This window comes from Bos javanicus, chromosome 6 (assembly GCF_032452875.1).
Source record: "Bos javanicus breed banteng chromosome 6, ARS-OSU_banteng_1.0, whole genome shotgun sequence".
In the NCBI taxonomy this organism is placed as follows: domain Eukaryota; kingdom Metazoa; phylum Chordata; class Mammalia; order Artiodactyla; family Bovidae; genus Bos; species Bos javanicus.
Genome location: NC_083873.1, coordinates 111,021,409 through 111,048,933, shown reverse-complemented (window position 1 = coordinate 111,048,933; position 27,525 = coordinate 111,021,409). Strand labels below are relative to the sequence as shown.

Genomic DNA, 27,525 nt, shown 5'->3' with positions numbered 1-27,525 from the left:
AGACAAGGAAAGTGGAACATTTAACTCAACAGCTACCAGAGAAAACCTTTTTCCTGTTTGGAACACTGTCAATTGCATTATTACACAAACATCTGTTTAGTACCTCCTGTACTTTAGCAATCTGTTAGACTCTGGGGCTGCAAAGGCCAATAAGATACACTTTAGCTTAGACTAGATAAACAAAGAGTCATAATATAGTGGGGTATGTGTTAGACTGGAGGGCATGGGATATAAGAGAGCAGAGAGAGTACTGAAAATCCTATTTAGTTTAGTTTTAAGGGGAGAGGGCTAAGATTTGGGTGGATTTAGTGCAAGAATTGGTATCTGAGCTGACTTGATGAGTCTACACTAAATGTAAAACAATAGGATCAATTATGCTTCTTTGTAATGATTTGAATGAAATCGTTTAAATCTTAAAAAACTTAACAGAAATAAAAAATAATACCTATTGCCTATTCATTAAAAAATAACAAAAACAGCTTTTCACCCCACAGTTGAGCTTTAATGCGATCAAGATGAAAAGGCTGGGATGTGGCTTGGGGAAGCGATGCTATGGCACAGATTCAAGAGCTTAGACAGACATTCACAAAACAAAACGTGACCCAACTCTGGGAATAGTTGGTGATGATCGGATGTTCTGTGATGGGTAGATGAGTTAGAAGAAAAAAAGGAGGGCAAAATAATAGGGGGGGTGGGAGTGGATAGATCATTTAAAAGGAAGAACCTAGGGAGGAAAGAGGCCCAGGCTAGAACAGGGGACTTCTGTTATCAGACGGCTGGAGGCCCTTGGGCAAGCCACGACAAGCTCTTCACTTCCATTTGCCCTTTTATAAAATGGAGACAGTAACAGTAGTGAGAAGTAAGTGAAATCATAGATACGAAAGTGCCTAGGGTAGTGCCTAGAACACTGTGAATGTACAGTAAGGTATCGCCTCCCTCATCACACTGGTAAGGCCACCAGCAAAGAGGAGTAATTCTTGTTCCTTCTGTCTCTGTTCTCCAAGGGGCTAAGAAATTTAAGCTCACCTTACTTATAGTTGGGTTTCCCTGGTGGCTCAGACAGTAAAAGAATCTGCCTGCAATGCAGGTGACCCGGGTTTGATCCCTGGGTCAGGAAGATCCCCTGGAGAAGGGAATGGCAACCCACCCCAGTATTCTAGCCTGGAGAATCCCATGGACAGAGGAGCCTGGTGGGCTACAGCCCATGGGGTCACAGACTCAGACACAATGAATCGATTAACGCTTCCTTATGGCTGAGGAGTCCCCATTGCCCCAGTGTATGAAATACAGTGGGTGTAATTCCTTTCTCTGGGCAGATAAAAAAGAAGCCACAGTTTTGTGCTCACAGCACATGTTTCGGAATCTAGAATATGCACCTTTGGGGTATCTTCCCAGCTCTTACCCACTTCTCTGAGGACTGTCCCCCGTCTTCAGGGCTGGTCCCTGTGAACCCACCCCTGACTGTAGGTAACTAGATGTGGCTCAGCACCCGACCTGGGCTAGGACCTTTTGGGGAGCTGATGACTGGGGGTGGAACCATCGAGGATGAATCACTTCCATCACACAAAGAGTGAAGCAAATTCACACGGAAGCAAGAGAGACAAAGGGCCTTTGAAGATGCCAGCTTAATCTTAGGTCTCCCATGTGGTTCCACCATATCTGCTGTCCTCTTGTTCCGTGAGATATAGCCAACAAAGCCCCTCTTTACCCTAAATCGACTGATTTGGTTCGGTTGTGCTGTGCTGTGCACAGTTGCTCAGTCATGTCTGACTCTCTGTAGTCCCATGGACTGTAGCCCACCAGGCTCCTCTGTCCATGGGATTCTCCAGGCAAGAAGACAGGAGTGGGTTGCCATGACCTCTCCAGGGGACCTTCCAGAGCCAGGAATCGAACCCGCGTCTCTTGCATTGGCATGCAGGTTCTTTACCTCTAGTGCCACCTTGGTTCTGTTACTTGGAACTAATGGGGCCCTGACATCATCAAGAACACCCACCCTCACCCCCATCCCTCCCCTCAGCCCCCACAGAGCAACAACTCTGTTGATGATGAGAGTGAACACACTGTGAAGAGGTGGGGTCCTGCAGCTCCCACCCCAGGCCGGCTTGGAGGGCTCTCACCTTGCCGTCGGCTTCCTCACCGGAATGTCGTAAGCCCGGATGATGTTCACCAGCAGCTTTATGTCTCCGTCGGACAGGTTTTGGGCTGTCACCTTCTTCCGGCCTTTTCTCCTCGGCCTCAGTGGTCGCTTTTGCTCTGCCAGCTTGAAAAGGCTCAGGCCCAAAATGCTAATGATTACAGAACAGAGTTAGGACTCTAGGGGAAAGAAAGACTGGGGAAGTTCACGAGACACCTTCCCACACTCTGCCCCAAGGTCCCTCATGGGCCCCCGAAAAACTCTTTGTCTCTTTGAGGAGGGGTGGGAATTGTCAAAAGATTCTCCCAAGATGGGGGAGATCTACTGCGTAGATGATGAACGTATATTTCAGCAGCTTCTGATCCGAGGCAGATAACTCAGGTTCTGGGCCCCGCCCTGCACCTCCTGCTTACCCTCTGCCTTGCTCATCCCCCGGCCCCTCAAACGTGGCCTGAGCTTGCCAACTGTCCGCTTTTGCTCCTGCCAATCCTGCAACACCCAATGCTTCCTTCCACCTTCCTCGTTGACCCTCTTCACCGCAGTTCTACCGCTTTTCAGGGCCAGTATTTCCAGGCCAGTGCATCCTGCTCACCTTGGGCAAATCATTTCACCTCTTGCTGTCTCTGTTTCATCATCTGTAAAATGGAATATTAATACCTACCTCTTGGGGTTATTGAGAGGACTAAGCGAGGCGCATACACAGAGCCCCTGGGTACGGGTCTAGCATTAGCAGATGCCCTAACACAGTGACTGTTGGGATGATGACAGTGGTCACGATGCCACGGTGATTCTGCTGGAGAAAGGAGGGGATGGAGATAGGAGGAAGGCAGGGGAGGGGGGCCAGGGGGATCTCTCTACCTCTCTATGTCTCTGCCTGTCACTGAGATGACACCCATGAACACTTCCTGGAAGGGGAAAGCAACACAGTCTATGAATGAGAAGGGCCAGGGAACAGCGAGTTTAATTCTGCCCCAGAGACTAAAGAGAGCACAGCGGACACTTCGTATCGGGAAGCTGATGTGAATGGCTAAGCCCGACAGCCACAGAGCAACGCCAGCTGGGCAGAGCTGGCCTCAGGCTGGCAACGCTCACGCGGCTCTTCTCTGTGAGTACGGAAGAGCTGGCTGGACTGGAGCCCTCCTTCCAAGAGGCACGTGCCAGCCCAGGGAGATGACTCCCAAGGGACTCCCAGGGCCTGTGGTTCCGTGAGCCCCCCAGGGCCTTCTAAGGGAGCACAGAGGAGCTCCCGTTTACCAGCACCGCTACGGTTCAAGCAGAGTGTGAGGGGCCTTACGTATACTCTTTCTAATCCTTACAAGGGTGTTACCCCATTTTTCATATGAAGAAACTGGAGGCTCTGAGAGGTGATAGAATTTGCTGGAGGCTCCTAAATAGAAGGAGAGGGAGCTGAGGTTCAAGCTCAGATCACCCTGACTTGACAGCCCAACTTTTTCTTTGAATATCTGCACATATCTTTTCATTAACTCATTTGGGACAAGAATAAGCGCATTATATAACAATGTGATGTAAAATCTGTGAAAAAATAACTATCTTTCCCGAAACCAAGAGTGTGAGGAGAGTGACACTATTTTACATTTTTGCAAATGTCTTTTTTGGTTTTACCGTACATTTTAATTTTAGAATTTTAGTGAGATACAGTTGATATATAACACTGTATAAGTTCAAGGTATACAGTAGATGTGTTTGATACATTAATACATGGCATTATGGTTACCACTGTAGGCAGCATTAGCCAACACCTCTATCACTTTAAGTAATTATTGTTTTTGTGTGTGTGTGTGTGTGGTGTGAACAATTAATATACAGTCTCTTAGCACCCTTGAAGTTTATATTGTTGACGATAATCACTATGCTGTACATTAGATCTCTAGGACTTATTTATCTACTGGTTGCAGGCTTATACCCTTCTACCCTTAAATATCCCCCCAATCCCCCTGCCCCTAGCCCTGTGTGACCAACAGTCTAGTCTCTGTTCTTATTAGTTTGGCTCTTTTAGATTCCACATATGTGAGAATCCCAGAGATCTTCTCTTTCTCTGACTCATCCTATTTAACAGAATGCCCTCAAAAGTCCATCCACACTGACACAAATTATAGCCCATCCTTTTAATCACTCTGCCAGGATGCCTGCCTAACCCAGACTTGGGAACCTCAGAGAAAAACCTTTGCCAGGAGGTTGTAACAAAGCACATCGCTTCTTTCCTCAATACTTGCTCCCTCCCCGAGGAATATCTCCTGTCACAAGACTTAGCTGTCCCCATAGTCAGCATGAGAACATCATGGTGGCTGGGACCATTATATACAGAAATATCTTAATCTAAAGCCAAGAACAAACCAAAATGAAAAGAAGAAAGAACATACCCTGAGCCTTCAGAACTTAATGCAGAAAAGTAAAGCAGAAAAAAGAAAAAGAAAGAAAAGAAATGGAAAACAGCATGAAAAATCATCATCTAAAGTGTAATTTTCATGATTGAAAAAGAAAACAGTCAATGATTGGACTGTGGGCCTGGAATGGAGAGGACTTCCCTGGTGGCTCAGATGGTAAAGTGTCTGCCTACAATGCGGGAGACCTGGGTTCAATCCCTGGGTCGGGAAGATCTCCTGGAGAAGGAAATGGCAACCCACTCCAGTATTCTTGCCTGGAAAATCCCATGGACGGTGGAGCCTGGTAGGCTATAGTCCATGGGGTTGCAAAGAGTCGGATATGACTGAGCAACTTCACTTTCACTTTGCATGAATTTTCTGTGGGCACAGCCTCCCTTCTGTATGAGGATGGAGGCAAAGCCAGGAAAAGGGGCTCCCGTGGATTGCACCAGTTTTTTGTCTCCTTGCCAGCTGGGTGGCAGAGAGGAAGTCCATGCGTAGGAAATAACCTTTTCAGGAGACCATCTGTTGTGTCCAATAACTTTGCAACATATGTCCAAAGACTTTTTGTGAGTTTGCACAAAAACTCTTTGCAACCCTGTGGATTATACACTCCATAGAATTCTCCAGGCCAGAATACTGGAGTGGGTAGCCTTTCCCTTCTCCAGGGGATCTTCCCAACCCAGGGATCAAACCCAGGTCTCCCACATTTCAGGCAGATTCTTTACCAGCTGAGCCACCAGGGAAGCCCTTTCAGGAGACCAGGAGATTTAACCACAGGAAGGGTCATGAAGTCAATGGACTGTGCAAGCCCACCAATATAGAAAGTTCTCTTTCATCTTTCATGCATCCGCCTCGACTTGAGACCATTTGAGAATTATTTTAAATGACAGGGAGACGATTTAGCAAACAAATAGAGTCAATTCCCAACTTCTATGAAAATATCCATTTTCCCCTGCTGCCCACCCGCCACCAAACACAGGGCAGCTCTGTGCCTCCCAGCGGCAGTGCTGGAACCAGGCCTCTCCCTGCCACTCAGAATCTCAACGGGATAATTCTCGGCCACCCCACTGCCCTGTGACGGGGGAGTGAGGGAGACCTTGGCCCAGGGAGGTGATGAAGGCAGGAGGATGATGTGCTGGAAAGGATGCTGTCACATTTCACGTGACTGGAATGAGAAGATAGCCAAGGCTGGGGAAGTGCCCTTGGGGGTGGTGGGAGGTGAGATGGGGTCCACTGGAATGTGATGGAGAGGGTCTCGTGATACTCGTGCTAACAGAATCCCCCCCAAAATGTGACATCGGGCGTTCATCAGGCTTCACCAGTTTCCAGTACTGTTAGGGGGCCAAATGCATACCATACCCTGATAGAAATCTTACATTCACAGGGAATATTTAATATAATACAATACAAATAATTTTTACAAGAAATAACAAGAATTTTTTTTTACCTGATATTGGGAACTTCTTCTTCTACTACCAAATCCGAAAGAAGAAAATGGTGTTTCGCAATGAGGAAACGATTTATCACTGATTCTCTAACCTGAGGGAGAGAAAGACTTATTTAAATGTTCTTGTTTGCTGACCTGCACCATTCTCTGCTCTAAAGTCACTGCGGTGTGGTGGCACTTTCACAATCCATCACAGCTCTGACCCCTTCCTACAGTAAATCAACCAACTTTCCTTGCTAACGTAAGCTCCCTAAGGCAGGGGCGTTCTATTTTGTTCACTGCTATATTCTCAGGATCTGGACAAATTCCTGGCAGAAAATTTAGCTGAATGAATGAATGACTCTTTGGAAAAGACCCTGATGCTAGGAAAGACTGAAGGCAGAAGGAGAAGAGGGTGACAGAGGATGAGATAGTTGGATGGCATCACCAATTCAACGGACAGGAACTTGGGCAAACTCCGGGAGACGGTGAGGGACAGGAAGGCCTGGTGTGCTGCAGTCCATGGTATCGGAAAAAGTCAGACACAACGTGGCAACTGAACAACAACAAAAATGAATGAACAACTACAGAAAACAGGACCTGTCTTGAAACACACGAGGGCTTCCCTGGCGGCTCAGATGGTTAAGAATCTGCCTGCAGTGCAGGAGACCTGGGTTTGACCCCTGGGTCGGGAAGACCCCCTGAAGAAGGGAATGGATATTCACTCCGGTATTCTTGCCTGAAAAGTACCATAGACAGAGGAGCCTGGCGGGCTACAGTCCATGGGGTCACAAAGAGTCGGACACAACTGAGGGACTAAAGCTTTCACCTTTGGCTTCCCTGGTGCGCCAAACTGTAAAGAATCTGCCTGCAATGCAGGAGGCCTGGGTTTCACCCCCAGGTCAGGAAGATCCCCTGGAGAGTGGAATGGCTACCCATTCCAATATTCTTGCCTGGAGAATTCCACGGACAGAGGAACTTGGCGGGCTCGAGTTCATGGGGTCACAATGAGTTGGACACAACTGAGTGACTAACACACTTCGAAGCACACACACTTCAGAACTGATTAAGTTCTTCCCCTATTCAGAGTGATTTAGTTCCTAATTATTTTTTAAATGGAGGCGCTCTTAAATGTCATACATTATTTTTTTATACAAAACCTAAAGGGTAGATTAACTGGCTGGGGAAAATGTACTGTAGTTATTGTAGCACTTCTTACAAGTTAAATTAATTAAAGGAAGGACAAAAGAATACTTTCATTTTCTAGTGCAGAAGGGCAGTGAGTATGTGGTTTATAAAACTTTTTTATTACCAAGGTAGTAAGATGCACACATTCATATGGTAATTCTATATTTAGTTAGTCTTCCGAGGCAATAGAAATAAAAACAAAAGTAAGCAAATGGGATCGAATCAAATTTGGACGTTTTTGCACAGCAAACATTCAAATATTTTTTTAAAAAATCATGATTTAGAAAGTAAGTGCCTTGTAATCATACCCCTCAAGATAACCACTGATGATAAACTGAGACCAATCTTAGAGGTTTCAGTGTTTCCTCACTGAATACATTCCCTTTGGTGCCTGAGCTAGTTCAAACTGGACTTTTTATCACTTACAATCATGAATCCAAGCTAATACAAAGGAGAACCAAGTAACTATGTTACAAAGATGAAGATAGTTGCTAATCAATTTTATATCTGTAAGAATGAGGAGGGCTTCCCTGGTGGCTCAGTGGTAAAGAACCCACCTGCCAATGCAGATGTGGGTTTGATCCCTGGTTGGGAAGATCCCTTGGAGAAGGAAATGGCAACCCACTCCAGTATTCTTGCCTGAACAATCCCATGGACAGAGGATCCTGGCAAGCCATAAAGGATTGCAGACTACTATAGGATAAGTGACTTTATGTCCAGTCTTAAAAGGAAGAGAGAGGTTATTCATGTTGCCATTGTGACCCTAGAATTTTTCAGTTTAGAATATTCTTTGAGGGACTCCCTAACAAGGAAATGGCAACCCACTCCAGTTATTCTTGCCTGGGAAATCCCACGGACAGAGGAGCCTGGTGGGCTACAGTCTATAGGGTTGTAATAGAGTCGAACAACAGCAACAACGATCATGAGAAAATAAGCCAACAAGGGTTGAGGATAAAGACCCCCCTTCTCCAACATCAGGATGCTGCCTGTTTGTCCCCTACGAGGACTGTTTGAGATGATTTTCCTTACCTGCTGGAGGTACTTTGCTACTGTGGCCCTGTGGGTGTCTATGTGGTCCTTGGTTTCGATTACATTTCTGTCTCGTAACCGTTTCTCATAGTCCTAAAATTAAAAGGAAACAATACTTCTATGATTTTAAAATACTGGTACTCTCATGCCTTTTTTGAAATTGGGCTTTCCTGGTAGCTCAGACAGTAAAGAATCTGTCTACAGTGCAGGAGACCAGGGTTCAATTCCTAGGTCGGGAAGATCCCCTGGAGAAAGGCATGGCAACCCACTCCAGTATTCTTGCCTGGAAAATTCCATGGCAGCTACAGTCCAGATTAGAGAATTATTCGTCATGTGTAGTTTAAGTCACAAATTGTGGTTCTAAATCTTCCTTCTACTTCCCTCTGAACTTCAGGTTCAGAGTTGATCTTTGATGCAGCATCTAGGATTTGGAAACAGTTGATTGAACTGCTTTCAAGTAGTTACAAGTTACAATGCTTTTTAAAAGTTTTGTTTAAAAATTAGAGTATAATTGCTTTGCAGTTTGTGTTGGTTTCTGCTGTGCAACAATGTGAATCAGCTATATGTATGCATATATTCCCTCCCTTTTGAGCGTTCCCCCCACTCAGGATCTCATCCTTCCAGGTCATCACAGAGCATCAAACTGAGTTTCCTGTTCTTTGTAGCAGCTTCCCATTAGCTATCTACGCTCTCAATTCACCCCTCTGTGTCCAGAGTCCATTCTCTAGATCTGCGTCTCTATTCCTGCCCTGCAAGTAGGTTGTCAGTACCATTTTTCTAAATTCCTTGTATAATACATGATATTTGTTTTTTACAAGTTACAGGGTTCACGCAGAAAGAAATTGAGGCCATAGAGAGAATCAAGTCACTGTAGATCAAGATACTAAGCTCACCTAAATGGCTTAGCCAAGTTCAGTTCAGTTCAGTTCAGTTGCTCAGTCATGTCTGACTCTTTATTTTTGTCTATTTCAAGTAAAGCAATTACAAAAAGAGCACCTAACATCTTAGTTGTTAGTAACTGGTTGCAGTTGACCTGGGTCACCTACTTGGAGGAGAGTAGTGGGTGCCTTTGGCTTTCTTTTCCTAGGCAGCTGTACTTTCTTCTTTTTCTATCAAGAAAATTCCATGTGGGCCCCAGGAAGCTGCCATGATCTCCTTCAGTCCTTCTCTAGCTCTTCTTAAGAGCCGTCTTCAAGATGGTTTTCTTTTTTAAAAAAATATTTATTTACTATTTGGCTGCATAAAAATATTTATTTATTATCAGGTCTTAGTTGCAAAACATGGAGTCTTTGTTGTGGCATGTGAGATCTCAGTTCCCCGACCAGGGATCAAACCCTCATCCCCTGCCTTGCAAAGGAGATTCTTATCCACTGGACACCAGGGAAGACCCTGTCCCCAAGATTGTTAGACTTGGGACAAGAGGACACACCTCTCCCTCCTGGCTGAGGCTCCTAGGTATGAACTTGGGTGATACTGGTGGCCAAATGATCAAGCAGAGAAATCTGTCTGAAATGGGGGAAAATGAGGCCACCATACCACGTGAAGCCCCCACAGGAAGGAGAAGGAGCCTGGCACTCCTTGGGTGGCTCTGAGGGGCAGACGAGCTCCTGTCATTCAGATGTCTTAAGACGCTTAACTCGATTTTGTGATTTCATCATCTCATAAACTCCCCCGGTACAGGAGCTGGTTCAAATTGGGTTTTCATCACTTATAATCACAAGTCCAAACTGATAACAAAGAAGAACCAAGTAACCAAAAACATCTCTCCAAGAATAATTTCTGCATGAAAAATCATACTGCTTTTGATGAAAGACCTAAATGTAAGGCCACACTCTATAAAACTCTTAGAGAAAAATGTAAAGCAGAATATTCTTTGATATAAATTGCAGCAATATCTTTTGGGATCCACCTCCTACAGTAATGGCAGTGAAAACAAACAAACAAAAGAAGTCATACTGATATTAATTTCTAGTGGCTATTTCTTTACCTCATCAAACATAAACTTGTCCAGCTTTCCCTGGCCCGCCCCCCCTACACAGGCCTGTTCCCTGTAACTCCTCAAAGGCTCCCTGCCCCACTCCAACCTCCCCCAAGGCTTTCTGTCTCCAGCTGCCTGCAGCATCCTGACCAGACCTGTTCCCCACTTCCTACCCCTTCACCCAGGCTGTTCAAATCCTACCCATCTATCTTCCAAGCAGCACTTACCGCTGTGCTTTGTGCTTAGTAAATACTTACTGGGTTAAAATGGCATTGAGGGACTTCCCTCGTGGTCCAGTGGTTAAGAATCGGCCTTGCAACGAAGGTGACGACGTGGGTTTGAACCCTGGTCGGGAAACTAAGATCCCACATGTGAGCCACTAAGCCCGCAAGCCACAACTAGAGAGTCTGTGCAGTGCAAGCAAAGATACCTCGTGATGCAACGAAGATCCTGCGGGCCGCAACGAGACTGATGCAGCCATTTAAGTAAATAAATTAATTTGAAAAAAAGGGGCATCGAATTCCTGACTAAGCCAGGCAGGACTGTTTGCCACACTAACACTGAAGAGATTCTTCAGCCCTATGACACTAATTTTTCCTAGTTTAGATGTCATTAGACTGAGACAAAGAGATGATTTAAACATTGGATTCAAGAAAAATAATGAAAAGGCTATGTAAAGTGCAATAAAGAAGAAACCAATATTGCTACTGAGAACACCACAAGGACACCTACATATATATAATAGGTATACAAAATGGAACAGTAAATATTTCATTATTTTATTAACCCCTCTAAGGCAATCTCTTACCTGAAATACTTTTTCCATAATTTCTCGGTCATACAGTGGAATTTGCTTATAATGTCGGAACTCTGGCACCTCCTGGCTTCTAAGAAGCAGCAGCCTGAATCGTTTGGATCTATTTAATTCCTCATCCGAAACAAAGTTAAATTCCTGTTGTAGCTGTTCGAGTCGGAAGAAATCAGGGATGTAGGATTCACCACTGGTAGCAACCTATAAAAACCAGGAAATACAAAGCTCTAGGTGACAGGCAGATTTCACCCAAGGAAACTTGGCACTGAGCTTCTTGGGAATGATGTTGAATGTTGAACAGTTTTGGATATACTTGAAACATCCACTATTTCATTTGAAGAGAAAACACAGTCAAATATAATGGCAATGAGGGAGATGCTATTATCTTCATTGAATAGTTATTAAAAGTACCATAAATCATTTTTTCCAGAGAAATAAAAAGTAAACGGTTCATGTCTGGTATGCATGTTCCCTTAATAGGTGTTATGAAAATATAACAGACTGATAAATGAGTCAATTATATCAGTGTGTTACCAAACGCCTACTCCAAAAAATACACAGGAGACTCAGGTTCGATCCCTGGGTCAGAAAGGTCCCCTGGAGAAGGAAATGGCAACCCACTCAGTATTCTTGCCTGGGAAATCCCATGGACAGAGAACCTGGTGGGCTACAGTCCATGGGGGTCACAAAGAGTCAGACATGACTGAGCGACTGAGCACACAGCACTGCAAATAAGATTATTCATATACATAATATATATAAAATATATATTTAAATGTATTTTTAAAACCTTGTAGCTCAGTTGGTAAAGAATCTGCCTATAATGCAGGGGACCTGGGTTCAATCCTTGAGTCAGAAAGATCCCCCGAAGAAGGAAATGGCAATCCACCCAGTATTCTTGCCTGGAGAATCCCAAGGACAGAGGAGCCTGGCAGGCTACAGTAAATGGGGTCGCAAAGATTCAGACACTACTTAGCGACTAAAACATTTTTAAAATATAGTTTTTAGACTATATCTATGGACATAAATAAGGGCCCCAGTCAGCCAGCTTCACTTGGCTCCAGGGCCTTGTTGTCTTGTTCCTGGATGCCACTCTGTGGCTTTGGTTGTGAGGACAAGTGAACCAGAGATGGACCCAGGCACCAGCGTAGACAGTACAGCTTCAGCAACCCTGAGAGGATGAGCAGGTCTGGGCTGCACTCTGCCCCGGTGTCCGTTTACTCCTCTGCTGGGAGCTTTGTCAGCTGCAGCCTTGACCTGCAGAGAGAGATTCTGGGAGCAGAGATCCGCTGGGGCTTTGCAATGGGAAAGGTGATCCTGCGGTGACAATCCTGGTTCATAAAAGGGGCTAGTCAGGAAGGCAAGGATGAGGTAGTTGGATGGCATCACCGACTCAATGGACATGAGCTTGAGTAAACTCCGGGAGATGGTGAAGGACAGGGAAGCCTGGTGTGCTGCAGTCCATGGGGTCGCAAAGAGTCGGACATGACTGAGCAACAGAAACAGGAAAGCAAGCCCTGTGTTTTGTGCTTCTCTGGGAGGCAAATGGTTAAAAAGAAGAAACATCAAGGGGACCAAGTGTTTAGTCACTCAGTTGTGTCCGACTCTTTGTGATCCCATGGTCTGTAGCCCTCCGTGGGCTACGTTCCTCTGCCCATGGGATTCTCCAGGCAAGAATACTGGAGTGGATAGCCATTTGATTCTCCAGGGCATCTTCCCAACCCAGGGATCGAACCTGCATTGCTTATTTCTCCTGTACTGGGGTGTCTTCAGAAATGGTGGTTTTGCTCATTTTCTGGTTGGACGATTAGATTACCATTTAGGGTTCTTTACCACTGGCGCCACCTGGGAAGCCCCGTAACCTCAGCAGTATCTGGTGCTTCCTGCATGCTGAGTGTGGACAGCTAGAGGCTGACACCAGCAGCCCATTTCTTCCCAACAACACTGTGAGGGCATCACGGGCTTCGGACCACGTTTGTCTTGCTCACACAGTCAGTAGGTGCAGAGCTAACCCAGCCCTCACGTTCTCACACACTCCGGCGCAGGAGAACGTAGTGTGAAAGACGACCTGTGTAAAAAGCCCTGCCCTTTGGTTTCCACACCGAGGGGAGAAGTGGTGTGTGCCCATGTCTCCTGCCACGTTACCGAGATCAGCTGCATCAGGGGGCCATTGCTGGGGTCGTTGGGGTCAAGCTTGGACTCTGCTGCCCACTTGGCCAACTTCTTCATGTCTGTTAGTCCTGACGTGCCGATAGAAGAGATGGCATCTGCTCTCTTCAAAGCGCTGAAAACAGAAGTTGATTCCTTGAGACAGACTTCCTCACAGAGCAGTCTGCATCAGGACCACAGAACTGCAGGGTCCGCCCTGCTCTGCGAAGGAAAGTCTGATTGTAGGAAGGACTTCTGCCATTTTTCCTTACCTGATAGTTTCTATTAAACACATTATAAGGGTAAAAAAAGCACGAATGGTGGCAGAAAATATTTTCAAAGTATGTGTCTAATGAGGTGTAAAAACATCCAAAAAATATAAGGAACTCATTCAACTCAATGGTGACAAAACAATCTGATTAACAAATGGGCAAAGGATCTGAATGGACATTTTTCCAAAGACATACAAATGGCCAATAGACACATGAAAAGATGCTCAATGATCAGGGAAATGCAAATCAAAACCACAATGAAATGTCACCTCACACTTGTCAGAATGGCTGTCATAAAAGGCAAGCAATAACAAGTGCTGGCAAGCATGTGAGAGGGGAATTCCTTGTGCACTGCTGGTGGGAACGGAAGTTGGTGAAACCACTGTGAAAAACATTATGGAGGCTCAGGAAGTTAAAAGTAGAGCAAGCACATGCTCCTGCAATCTGACTTCTGGGGACAAATCCAAAGTAAACAAAATCAGTGTCCTGGGGAGGTCTCTGCACCCCATGTTTAGCAGTATTAGTTATAACAGTAACAGTTATAACAAGACATGGAGACCACCCAAGTGTCCGTCAGTGGACACATGGATAAGTAAAATGTGATCTGTGTGTATATATATATATATAATTCAGTCATCAAAGAAGGAAATCCTGCCATTTGCAACAACATGGATGGACACTGAGTCATCATGCTAAGTGAGACGATCTCACTTTGACGTGGAATCTAAAACAACCAAACATGTAGAAACGGAGAAAAGACTGGTGGAGCCAGAGCTCAGGGTGGTGGATAAATGGATGAAACCATTCCAGAGTACAAACTTCCGGTTGTAAGATGAATAGGTTCTGGGACTCTAATGTACAGCATGGTGACCGTAGCTGTTGCTGTTGTTTGGTTGCTCAGTCGTGTCCATCTCTTTGTGACCCAATGGACTGCGGCACCCCAGGCTTCCCTGTCCGTCACCATCTTCCGGAGTTAGCTCACATTCATGTCCAGTGAGTTTGGTGATGCTATCTAACCATCTCATCCTCTGCCACCCCCTACTCCTCCTGCCTTCAACCTATGTATGATTATATGAGTGTAGCTAATAATACTCTATTGTACACTTGGAAATTGTTAAGAGAGTAGCTCTTAAAATTTCTCATCCCAAGGGGGGGAAAATCTGTAATTATGTTGTCAATGGATGTTACCCAAACTTATTGTGAAAATCATTTTGCAATATCTAGAATATCAAATCATTATGTGGTACACGTTAAACTTACACAGTTTTACATGTCAATGAGATCTCAGTACATCTGGGGGAAAAAGAAGCATAAATAGAAGGAATGCAAATATGACCCTGCATTTCTGCAACTGTGCCCAGCACACCAGTATCCTGAGTCGCTGGATCCAGACCAGGGCACCTGGTGTAGGATGCCGGGAAGGTCCCACCTCCCAGGTAACTGGGGACCACTTGGGGCTGAGGCTAAAATAAAAGAGAAGAAACGAACATTTATGCAACTAACTTAAGCCCCAACTTTGGACATGACTGAATTCCAAGGGGGCCAGGTGGTTACCACAGTTCAGCTGGGCCTTTATTAACAGGGCTGCGTCTCCCGTCACTCACACTGTTTTCCCTTCTCTCCTGAGGAGCTGGAGCTTTAACCTCAGCAGGAAACTCAATGAGACAAAGTACAGGAGGCTTGTACATAAAGGCATAAACAAGCCTCCCCTGGAAATGCTGCCAGGCTCCTGGCTGAGAAAGACCTTATTGTTATTATCACATGGATACAGGTGTTTACATTGGAAGGAGAGGGCGTAAAGGGAATAAAACCAGCCCCGTTCTGCTGTTTTTCCACATGTTGAAAATGACAGCCTGTGACTTGGAACGTATCTTCCTGATGATCAAGATTAAGTCCTCTTGGGACTTCCCTGGTGGTCCAGTGGTTAAGACCCCCTGCTCCCAAGGCAAGAGGCCTGGGTTCGATCCCTGGGCAGGGAACTAGATCCCATCACGACTAAGATGCTGCACACTGCAACAGGGACTTGGTGCAGCCAAATAAATAAAAAAAAAAGAAAAGGTAAGTCCTTTCATTTTATGGAGGCTACTGAGGCCACGGCAGTAAGATGATCCACTCAAGACACATCTACTGGGGAGCGACAGAAGCAAGACTGGAACCCAGGCACCTGGCTCCACAGTCCAGGCTGCCTGGATGGGCATCAACCACTAAGAGGGGTGGCCTGTCCGTCTGGAGTGAGTCCCTTCCTGCTGTTCTGAGTGAAACCGACAGCTAACAATCAAGAAAGGGGACTGAGAATAGGGCCTTTCATATACCCAGAAGTTTCTACATCAGTCGTACTTTACAGTGATCTCTGACTGAGGGCCAAATAGATACAACTATATGCCATGCCAATGTTCGTTGGAAGGACTGATGCTGAAGCTCCAATACTTTGGCCACCTGATGCAAAGGGCTGACTCATTGGAAAAGATCCTGATGCTCAGCAAGATTGAAGGCAGGAGGAGAAAAGGGTGGCAGAGGATGAGATGGTTGGATGGCATCACCAACCCAATGGACACAAATTTGAGCAAGCTCCTAGAGATCGTGGAGGACAGGGGAGCCTGGTGAGCTGTAGTCCATGGGGTCACAAAGAGTGGGCCTCGACTGACAGACTGAACAACAACAACACGTACCATGTACTTTTCCCATCTGCAAAACTGCGAAAAGAATATTTCACAGGCTTACTGGTGCCTGATGCTGACAAACATCCAATATTTGTTAGGATATTAACATTTTAGTTTTTATCATAAGAACACACACAAAAAAACCCCTGAAAATACTGGCACGTGACAATAAAAGGAAAGACTGTGAGACTGCAAGCCTTTTCCCCCCTGATTCGCGCTGACACCATGCTGTCCTCGCTCATCAGCTGTTCTAGCCACACGTTACCTTCTGAATCCAATATTCTGCTGCGACAACGGAGGAATTAAAGGAATCCCATTTTCTCCAATGGCCCATGCCACGCTGTTGGACACTTTCCCTGAGGTCATTAGAATCAGTTGATTACCACCGTCAGCTTCGAATGAGAAGGGCACTCCTGAGGAAGCAGTGGATGAAAAAGGATGCTGTTTAGAAAGAGGGAGTGAGCCCCGTGCTAGTGAGAAGGCAAAGCAGAGGGCAGACAAATGGAACAGAATGGGTGGGGGTAGGGGGATGGAACACATCATTCAGATCAACAACGTGGAGCTTCAGGGGGTGACACAGTGGGCCCCTCGGCTGCATCTCTGATAGCAGAGTGTAGCATTATGAGGAGTGATGCACTCTGCACTAGGACCAACTGCATATATATTCTGCCACTTAACAGCTGTGTGACCATGGACAGACTGCTTAACTTCTCTGAACCTTAGTTTCGCTATGTATAAAATGGAGATAATAATAATGAAAGTGAAAGTTGCTCAGTTGTGTCCTGCTCTTTGTGACCCCCATGGAGTATGCAGTCCATGGAATTCTCCAGGCCCAGAATACTGGAGTGGATAGCCCTTCCCTTTACCAGCATATCTCCCCGACCCAGGAAGTGAACTGGGGTCTCCTGTGTTGCAGGTGGATTCTTTACCATCTGAGCTATCAGGGAAGCCCATACTATAATAATAATAATAGCACCCCCTTTTAAGGATTACTGTGAAGACATCCTTCATTCATTTAGTAGATACCTATTTGAGCCCCTACTTCATGCCAGGCGCTACTCTAGTCACCAAGACAGCAGTAAAGAAAACTGATAGGAATCTGTGACCTCACGGAATTTACATTCAAGTAGGAAAGACAGATTATAGATGTGATAAATAAAGAGATGAGGCTAGCATGTTAGAGAGTGGTGGTGGTGATTTAGTTACTAAGTTGTGATCACCTTTGCGACCCCATGGACTGTAGCCCATCAGGCCCATCAGGCTCCTCCGTCCATCGGATTCTCCAGGCAAGAGTGGGTTGCCATTTCCTTCTCCAGGGGATCTTCCCCACCCAGGGATCCAACCCACATCTCCTGCACTGCAGGCAGATTTTTTACCACTGAGCCACCAGGGAAACCCCATGTTAGAGAGTAGTAAGTGCAAAAGAGAAAAAAAAAAAAAAAATGAAAAGTGTTAGAAAATATATGTTTGAGGAGGAGGCAGGGGTTGAACTTTCCAATGTTAAGTGGCAAGGGAAGGCTCCATGAGAGGTCCCTTCTGAATAATGAAAGGCCTGAAGAAAGTGGAAGGGAGGCATGTAGGTATCTTGGGAAAGAGCCTTCTTGGCAGAAGGAACAATGCAAAGGCCCTCAGGTGAGAGCGTGCCTGGAATGAGAAGCAGCATGTCAAGTGAGGAAAACCCTGCAAAGCCTCAGACCTGGCAGGCACTGACCAGTCCACAGACGCTGTCGCTCAGCTACGCTAGAAACTTGAAGGCCTCACTGACGGGGCTCCCACTGATTTGACATTAATGACAAAAAGTCTCTGGACAGGACATTAATCATGTAAAAGAAGAAGATTTTTAAGCATGAAACATAGGCTTTCCTGGTGGCTCAGCTGGTAAAGAATCCGCCAGCAATGCAGGAGACCAGGGTTCGATCCCTGGGTTGGGAAGATCCCCTGGAGAAGGGAAAGGCTACCCACTCTGGTATGCTGGCCTGGAGAATTCCGTGGACTGTATAGTCCATGGGGTTGCAAACAGCTGAACACAACTGAGTGACTTTCACTTTTTCACTTTCATAGGAACTTCTTGTTCTGGAGTCCAAGTTAATATTATTGATATTAACACAGAACAACACCACTGGTAACCCTATAATAGCCCCTTTGTGTTTTCTAAAGAGCTTTTCTTCAGGGGCTTCCCTGGTGGTCCAGTGGTTAAGAATCTGCCTTCCAATGCAGGGGACACGGGTTTGACCCCTGGTCCTGGAACTAAGATCCCACATGCCACAGGGCAACTAAGCCTGTGTGTCACAATGAAGAGCTGGAATGTTGTGATGAAGACCCAGAGCAGCCAAGATAAAAACAATTAAATAAAGTGTACTTATTTTACTTTATGACTTAAAAAAAAATCTTTCCTTCATACTGAACACTGCATCTTGATCTTCAGAATAACCCCATAAGACATTTAAGGGAGGTATTATTAGACCCCTCTTATGAAAGAGGAAGATGATAGTCAAAGAGGTTACGTGATTACGAGGGTCACACAGTTTGTCAGTAACAGAGTTGGAACTAAAAGCTTAGATCTCCAGACTTTTTGACTGGTGATCGGATTTCAGACTCAAGGGATTCTTGCATCCAGATATGCACTCACAACAAAAAGTCAGCAGGCATGCGAGGAAACAGAATCAGACCGATAAGCAGAAAGGTGTTGAAATGCCAGATACAGAATACTGAAAAATATTCTCGCCTGGAGAATTCTATGGACAGAGGAGCCTGGCAGGTTACAGTCCACGGGGTCACAAAGAGTTGGACACTACTGAGAGGCTAACATGCACACAAAGAATGGAGGAATGAATGAATGAATGAAATAAATGACTGAGAGTGCCAGAAAATGACAAAAGGCTGTCAGAACTGATTGTGAAAAAAGCTAAATAGGAAGGGGAAAAATACAATCATTGAAATGAGGAACTCAGTGATGAATTTCAATGACTAGACACAGCCAAAAAGTGAATTCATGGCTTAGAAGACTGATTTAAAGAGATTACACAGAATATAGAAGTGAAAGAAAGAGATGTCAAGTACATTAAAGAGAGGCTAAAAAAACATGGTTGACAGAGTGAGAAAGTCCATGAGAAAATGAGAGATGAGAGAATAGTATTTAATAATATCCCCATTACAGTTATTTTCTTTCAAACTTTTCCACCATACAGATAACACTATGATGTATTTTTTTTTTTAATGCACAAAATTTCTATCTTCATTTTGAATTATTTTTTCAGGAAAGATTCCTAGAAGTTGAATTAAGGTGTCAAAGGCAATCTAAATGCCCTTAATGCACGTGGCCATACTTGTACAGTTACATGAATTTACTGGCCGCCCATAGTGTGTAAAAATTACTTTGCAAAAAATCGTATGTGATTATCACTTTCATCTGAATTTCTGATAGCAATGTTGTAATTGTCTGGTTGTCTGATAAGGGACAAGAAAAAGATATTCAAATCTGACAGTGATTCTGTGAGCCGCTGAGGCCTTCCGTACCGCTTCCGACTCCCTCGTGGTCCAGGGTCACATGCTGGTTACTGCTAAACTCCACTTCTTCAATGGGAGCCCTTCCACTGACAACAGTGGTTTCAGGAATAGGCAGAAACACTTCCGCCAGCAAGGTGGTACCACTGTGTCCAACTGTCTCATAGACCTGAAATTGAGGAAGAGAAAGAGCCAAATAAAAACAGCAACAGAGGGTGCTCACTCCCAGATAATCAGTCCCTTTGTCTGTGCTGTTCACTGTTCTAGTCCAGAGCATCCATGTCAGAGTGGAGGGTTGAGTCGTGCTGCCCTGGCCCCCATGGAGACCAGATCATACCCTATTTGACAAGTTATCAGCATCCTGTCTTCTTGCCTGGCCCAATCATCTGTGGTAGAGAGGTTGATTACAAAGCACCAGGGTACTGCAAATATTTCTATTTCAAACTAATACGCATTAGTTTTGGAGAACAGGCTTCCTCTTTTTCCTGGTTCCAGTTATTTCAGAGAGCAACAGCATCAGGTAGAAAGGTGAGATAATTTGGACAAGCCACCAGATGGTTTATTATCTGCACCAACTTCAGAGTCAGTAGCAAAAGCATTATGCCCTGAAGTACTCTGGGGTATTGGGTCAAACCTATTATTGGTAATAGAAAAGTATTATCTGTATTATTAATATAAAATCTATTCTTGGTAAATCAGTCTTTCCTTTAGGATCTTCATTTTTTTTGTTAGTTGCTGAGCCCTATCCATCTCCTTCACAGACCTTTTCTCCCAAAATGGGGTCAATGGGACCATCTATAGTTCTGATGCTAATTACTGTGGTATGTCTCATCCTCCCATCACCGTGAGATGAAGACCCCATTGCCAGGGCATCCACAGATTACAAATATACAATATGGTCTCAGTCGGACCCTCTGCTCCGTGTGATCAAGCTTCCCCTGTATTCCTGGGTCATTTCACTTTTGTGGGAAAAAGATAAAATATTTCTCAGTTCTGCTGCCTTCCTTCCATGTTCCATTGTCTCTCTCCATGAAGCCTCTCTGGCTGGTACATATTTTTCTAAAATGCAGATCTTGCTCTTTTATTTCTACTAATGAAGCATTTCTATCTTTTTATTTTTAATTGGAGGATAATTGCTTTATAATGCTGTGTTAGTTTCTGCTGTACAACAGCGTGAATCAGCTCTAAGTATACATATATCTCCTCCCTCTTTTTTATTTTTAAATTTATTTTTAATTGGAGGATAATTGGTTTACAGTGTCATGTTGGTTTCTGCCATACATCCATATGAATCAGCCAAAGGTATACATATGTCCCCAGCCTCTTGAACCTCCCTTACACCTACCCCCTTCCTGCCACTCTCAGTCATCACGGAGCCCTGAGCTGAGTCCCCTGTGCTGTACAGCAGCTCCCCACTAGCTCTCTGCTTTACACGTGACGGTGTATATACATCAATGCTGCACTCTCAGTTCGTTCCACTCTCCCCTCCCCTGTACTGTGTCCAAAAGCCCATTCTCTACATCTTATCTCTATTCCTGCCATGCAAATAGGTTCCTCAGTACCATTTTTCTAGATTCCATACGTGTATATGGATGTATACGCTAATATATAATATTTGTTTTTCTCTTTCTGACTTACTGCACTCTGTATAACAGGCTCTTGGTTTATCCACCCCACTGGAACTGGCTCAGTTTCATTCCTTTTTATGGCTGAGTAATATTCCATTGCATGTATGTACCACAACTCCTTTATCCATTCATCTCTCGATGAACTGTTTCTATTTCTCTTCTGATGTAATCGATCCCCCTCTGATTATCTTTCCACTCACCACCTGAATGTGCAAAGATGACACTATGGAGCCTCTCTGTCCATCCTCCCTCAACACAGCACGTGTTGTGCTGTGGATTCTTTTCTAAGGATGAGAAGGATGGATTCGTGTGGCCTGCTATCCAGGCCTCATCTGCCTGGTATTCACCAGCTCACATTTGCAACCTGGCTGATTGAGTTTGGAGGGGCTACTGGGACAAAGACAAAGGCAGAGGCTCCACAGGAACTGAACTCAAGACCCCAGACTGAGTACCACTGTGAGCTATTCTAACAGGCTGGGCCCACCAAGAGACCTGTGACTGTTCAGGGCTTACCCCTGCTTGATTCAAGGGCTCAGCAGGGAGCGCATGAGTTGCACATTTGACCCACACTCTCCAACTTCATCTTTATTAGTAGACAGGTGATATTTTTAAATATCTTGCTGATATTGTGATCTATATTAAAAAGATCTTTTAAAGAAAGTTTCAAATATATGTAATATCAGAAGAATAATATACCATGAACCCATCACCTACCTAGCTTCAATTACCATTAAGTTATTGTCAATCTGGTTTTATCTATCTTCTCAACTATTTGCCTCTTCATTAGTATTCTGAGCTTAGACATCATTTCATCTGTAAATATTTCAATATATATCTCTAAAAGAGGATATAAAAAGGCATAATTACCATAGAGTTATCACAGCAATTCCTGAATAATGCCAAATATCAGTAAGTTTCAAATGCCCTTCAGAATCTCAAAAAATTACTATAATATTTTGAATCAGGATGACAATGATTTCATACACGGCAGTTGATTGGTATGTCGCTCAAGCCTCTATTAATTTATAGATGATCCCTCTCTCTTTGTATCTTTTTTTACAGATTTTCTCTATACTTTTATTGGTTTAGAACTCTAATGTAAAAAGAAAGTTCCATAAGTTTTGGCTTATCCCAGCTTCTCATAAGAGCCTGCAGTTTTATAATATCACAGACTATAAAGAACATGGAACAGGTTGTTGCTTACTGCACAAGAGACCTTGGTTTGATCTGCTAAGTTATGGACTCTCTGGCATAAAGTTCCAGCCAGAGAGAATGGCGCATTTTTCTTTCTTTAAAATTCTTTTTGTACTTCTTGAATTTTTATTCACCCAGACAGGCCTTTCTTTGTGTGAAGCCACTAAGAGCTTTAGGTCTGATACCGTGCTTAATTTTAACCACAGTCCTATAAAGGATGGTTTCTGGTAAAGATTGAGCAAGATATCAGACCCCGCAATCCTAGATGATGGATGTGGGGCTCAGCGGAGGGGAGAAATTTCTCCTGGTCCTTCATCTCGTGAGTCACAAAGCTGGGATGTGAATCTACCACTCTCTCACTTCAGGATGCATTCACTTTTTGTTATGCTTTCCTCTCGGGTCAAGGAAAATCAGAAAGGTGAATAAAAGTTACGAAATCTTTTAAAGCCATAACTATAATCCATGATTTATAAAGTAAATATAATTACCTTAGACAGATTGGTGAGAAATAATGATTGAAAGAGAATTAAAAACCTAAATGAAAGAGCCACAAAACATGGAAATGCTGTATAAACAATGGCTAAAACCAAAGGTTGGGTTTCCCCGGGTGGCTCAGTGTTAAAGATACGACCTGCTAAGGCAGGAGACATGGGTTCAATTCGTGGGTTGGAAAGATGCCCTGGAGAAGGAAATGGCAACCCAGTCCAGGGTTCTTGCCTGGGAAACCCCATGGACAGAGGAGCCTGGCGTGCTACAGTCCGTGGTGTTGAAAACCAGTGGGACACAACTTAGTGACTGAACAACAACACAACAGTAACAAAAGGTTAAAGCACAGCCTTTAGCACGGGCAGTTGTGATTAAAAGATCACTGAGCTCTTCCTGTCTCCAACTCTCTGGTTTCTCGCATTCTCAAGGGACTGGCTCTCCTGGCCAGGGGAGGGTGCACTGTCCACTTTGTGAGGGTGTTCGAACTCCCTCGGACCCTGCGTGAGCACTGCACGAGGTTGTCACATGCTCACCCACACTTACTTGAATGCCCCCACCAATCCCTGGGCTTTCCCTGTAGGACTGCTTATCCCCAAGAAATGATAAAATTCCTTGTTTATCATTTGTCTCACTGAAGAGTGAGATTCCTGAGGGTAGGGACCTTGTTTGATTTCCCTTTGATTGCTCAGTACCTCTCCTCTGTGAATTGATATCTTTAGAAAGGACCACGTTAACTCTCACTGGAAGTGAGGTGTTAGATGACAAATACATGGGATGGAATTGTTCCCTTCTCTGAACTGCCAGTAGACTTGGGAGTTGCCCAGTGGACGGTCAGCTCCTCCCACTGCCTGCAGAGGGCGGTGTGGTGGACAGGATGGGGCAGGATCTGAACCCTGACACTGCAACTTGATCTTGGGCGTGACATTCCCCCACTTTTGCTCTCATTGTAAAATGAGGATGTTAACCAAAGTTCAGCAGGAAGGCAGTGGTGAAGCTTAGCTGAGATGGATGAAAAACCTCTTTCCTTCTGTATAAATGCCATTTGTTCTTCATCTGGGCATACAGTTGGCAACAAGCATGTGCATTTTTCTAATACTTTGCAGTTTACAAAGGTCTTTCATAAACATGATTACATTTCCCAAATATCTCATTAAATCCCGTTGGCCAGTTGATTTTATTCACTTTTATAAAATAGTCATTTCTTTTATTTAAATTAAATTTTAACTTGTAAGAATGTCTTTTCAAGACACCCTAGTTTTTTTCAAGGAAGACACTAAGCTTCTGAGAACCTATAGGAATGTTAGGGCATATTCCATATTTAGAGTTAAATCATCTATATTTCTGGGTACCCAAAAATAAGGAGGTAAAAAGCAAACTGCTGCTGCTGCTGCTGCTAAGTCGCTTCAGTTGTGTCCGACTCTGTGCGACCCCATAGACGGCAGCCCATCAGGCTCCCCGTCCCTGGGATTCTTCAGGCAAGAACACTGGAGTGGGTTGCCATTTCCTTCTCCAATACATGAAAGTGAAAAGTAAAAGTGAAGTCGCTTAGTCGTGTCCGACTCAGCGACCCCATGGACGGCAGCCCACCAGGCTCCTCCATCCATGGGATTTTCCAGGCAAGAGTACTGGAGTGGGGTGCCATTGCCTTCTCTGAAAAAGCAAACTACATTGTCTCAAATGCTTAAAAACATGAGGGACTAATAAAACTTTGATATTACTTCAAGTTAAGGGAATAGAAACCATACCAACAGTCAGAAAATACCATTTATGCTGGTAAAATGCTTCAGAAGGTGACATAAATGCAGTATTAAGCATTTAGTTAAACCTTTCCTGACTTTATATCTCTAACTACTCTTGGGCTTCCCTGGTTGCTCTGACAGTAACAAATCTACCTGCAATGCTGGAGATCCGGGTTGGATCCCTGGGTCAGGAAGATCCCCTGGAAAATGGAATGGCTACTCACTCCAGTATTCTTGCCTGGAGAATTCCATGGACAGAGGAACTAGGCAGGCTACAGTCCCTGGGGTCTCAAAAGAGTCAGATAAAACTTAGTGACTAAACAACAACAACAAAAGCTTTGTAAAATAAGAATTTCTTTTATTTACATTAAACTTGAATATGTAAGATCTGTCTTTTCAAGACTCCCTAATTTTTTAAATCGCAGCTCTATTTAATGCTAGAATAGAATGCTCTTCCATAAAGCTATCAGAAGAAACCCTGACACCCAATGGATCACCAAACCAGTGCATAAGCACAGGGAGAGGCGGGGGCTGACGTCTGCAGGCAGAAAGAGCCGAGGCCTGGGCAAGGGCCACAAGTTCCACCACACTATTGGTGGCTCTCGCCATGCAGCGTGGAGAAGGCGCAATACTCTCCAGCTCCACCGCTACCGCTAATATACGTAATGTTTGTAAAGTTCTTACCTAATAAACAATTTAGGACGTAAAAAAAAAAAAAAAAAAAGTCAAAGAGTGGACACCTTGGCCTTCATCAGTTCAGTTCAGTTCAGTCGTTCAGTCGTGTCCGATTCTTTGCGACCCCATGTACGCCAGCACACCTGGCCTCCCTGTCCATCACCAACTCCTAGAGCTTGCTCAAACTCATGTCCATTGAGTCATTGGGCTTTATAAATATTTATAGACCGCTTTCTGTATAATTAAGTTGAAATCGTGTGTTCTTTCTAAGTCCGGGGCTCTCAGCTTCAGCACGCCTAACTTCGGGGCTGAACAGCCCTTTGCTGTGATGTGTCATCCTGCGTGTTGCAGTGTTCACCAGCATCGCTGGCTTCTACCTACTAGAGGTGCCAGCAGCTCCTCACCACCTGTAATGATTAAAATGTCACCAGACATTGCCGGATGGCCCCCGGGGGTACAAAGTTATCTTCACTGAGAAGCACTGCTCTAAGCAAAATGAGTGTGTGTGTCTGTTTGAAGGTGAAATGTTAATGAAGAAATAAGACAGGGAATATAATTTGATTTATGTTCAATGGTTCAAAAATTCCTGTTGTATTAAAAAAAAAAAAAGGCAGCAGTGAATTCAGAATAGCAATTAGATCAACTGCTACCAAACTGGGACTCTGTGAGGTTATTATTAACTTCTGCTGCATTTGGAATGAGGTTTGCTTTAAGCCAACATTCTGGTGCAAATTTACCTACTAACAGCAGTGCTTAGGATAGTGTCGATAAGCCAAATCTTAGAAAAATGTAGGGGCATTAAGCCAGACAAAAGAAGAGTCCATCGTGAAGTGGTTTATATTGCACGGTCTTAAGTCATGATTCTCTGATCTTAAAACCTAAGCAAAGCAAAGCACGGCACGGCTTATCCTGCAGGTGTGGTAGCAGCGGATTTGGTTCAGGGGGCCGCCCTGCGATCTCAGCCCCAGTGGCGCCGTGGCTGATGTCCCCACTTCCCCTCAGTGTTGGATCAGACACTGTTTACTCCTGTGCCCAGAGACTCCCCTCCCTCCCTGAGAAGACTCTGGGTGACCGAGGCCCGCCCTCCTCTGTGTCATCACTCCCAACTCAAAGGACCTTCCTATTCTGTATTTTTTGTTGAAAGAGTGTTTTTGATGTGGATCATTTTTGCATTTGTTACAATCTTGCTTCTGTTTTCTGTTTTTTTTTTTTTCTTGGATGCAAGGCATGTGGGATCTTAGCCCCCGACCAGGGTTTGAACCCACAGCCCCTGCACTGAAAGGCAAAATCGTAACCACTGGGCCACCAGGAAAGTCCTGCTATTCTGTCTTGATTCACCTCTCATGAACCTATGGGATACTACAGGTTCATGAGTTTCCTGGTTTCTCTGGCTTTTCTGTTAGAACCATACTCTCGGGGTGGGGACACCGGTCCTATTTGGAGATGTGTCCTGGATGGCCCTCCTCCGTCTCCCCAGGACGAGGGGGAGAGAGAATGAAGATACCCAGAGGACGCTTCCTCCCAGAAGCTCAGCAGAGAAGGAGTCGGGGGTGACAGGACGTGGTGTACTTTAGGGTGTTGTTGACTGGAGCACTTGTGGTTGATGGATGGAGTATCCCATCCCATCATCTCTCAACACTCCCACCCTCTTTCCTTTCCCTTTCCCACCCTCTCCTTCCAGTTTTCCCTTTTATTTTCCAAGTCATCAATCTTTTCTGTGCTGGCCGCTTTTCCCACAGCTGACAAACGTGCTCCAATCAACCACACCCTAAAGTAAACCATGGTCCCCTGTCAACCCCCGATCCCTTCCCTGCTGAGCTTCTGGGAGGAAGCCTCCTCTGGGCATTTCATTCTCTCTCCCCCTTGTCCCAGGAAGATGAAGGAGGGTCATCCAGGACACATCTCCAAACAGGACTGGTGTCTCCACCCAGAGAGTGCGGTTCTATCAGAAAAGCCAGAGAAACCAAGAGGGACTCTGGAAGGGAGAGTCAAGTGACTTCCAGCTGGGTTAAAAGGAAAGTTCCCTATCTCAGTCCACGTGCCAGGAATATAAAAGCTCAACAGGACTGATTCATAAGGAAAAAAAAATAACACTAAGATGCGTAAAAGCCACCCAACAATATTACACAGCTGTTGTTAGTTTGGGGGAGTCAGGTTGATGAGTATGGGGTGGCATGACAGGTGTGCATGATAAAGGAAAAGGAGTGAAGGTCATTATCACTAAGCTTTCTCTATTTCTAAGTCAAACTTCATTTTTGTGAAAGAC

The 27,525-nt window shown here is 44.7% G+C and overlaps 1 protein-coding gene across 7 annotated transcripts in view; it reads right to left on the bottom strand.

Moving 5' to 3' along the window:
- Positions 1-27,525, bottom strand: part of CC2D2A (coiled-coil and C2 domain containing 2A) — a 131,504-nt gene that overhangs the window by 34,517 nt on the left and 69,462 nt on the right. For all 7 annotated transcript variants that reach the window (XM_061420853.1, XM_061420852.1, XM_061420859.1 and 4 more), the window contains 7 exons: positions 19,550-19,706; positions 16,299-16,446; positions 13,099-13,237; positions 10,951-11,154; positions 8,165-8,257; positions 5,969-6,060; positions 2,118-2,285 (listed from right to left, as the gene is read on the bottom strand). In XM_061420853.1, the coding sequence (XP_061276837.1) occupies positions 2,118-2,285; positions 5,969-6,060; positions 8,165-8,257; positions 10,951-11,154; positions 13,099-13,237; positions 16,299-16,446; positions 19,550-19,706 (1,001 nt within the window). The remainder of the gene's footprint in view (positions 1-2,117; positions 2,286-5,968; positions 6,061-8,164; positions 8,258-10,950; positions 11,155-13,098; positions 13,238-16,298; positions 16,447-19,549; positions 19,707-27,525) is intronic.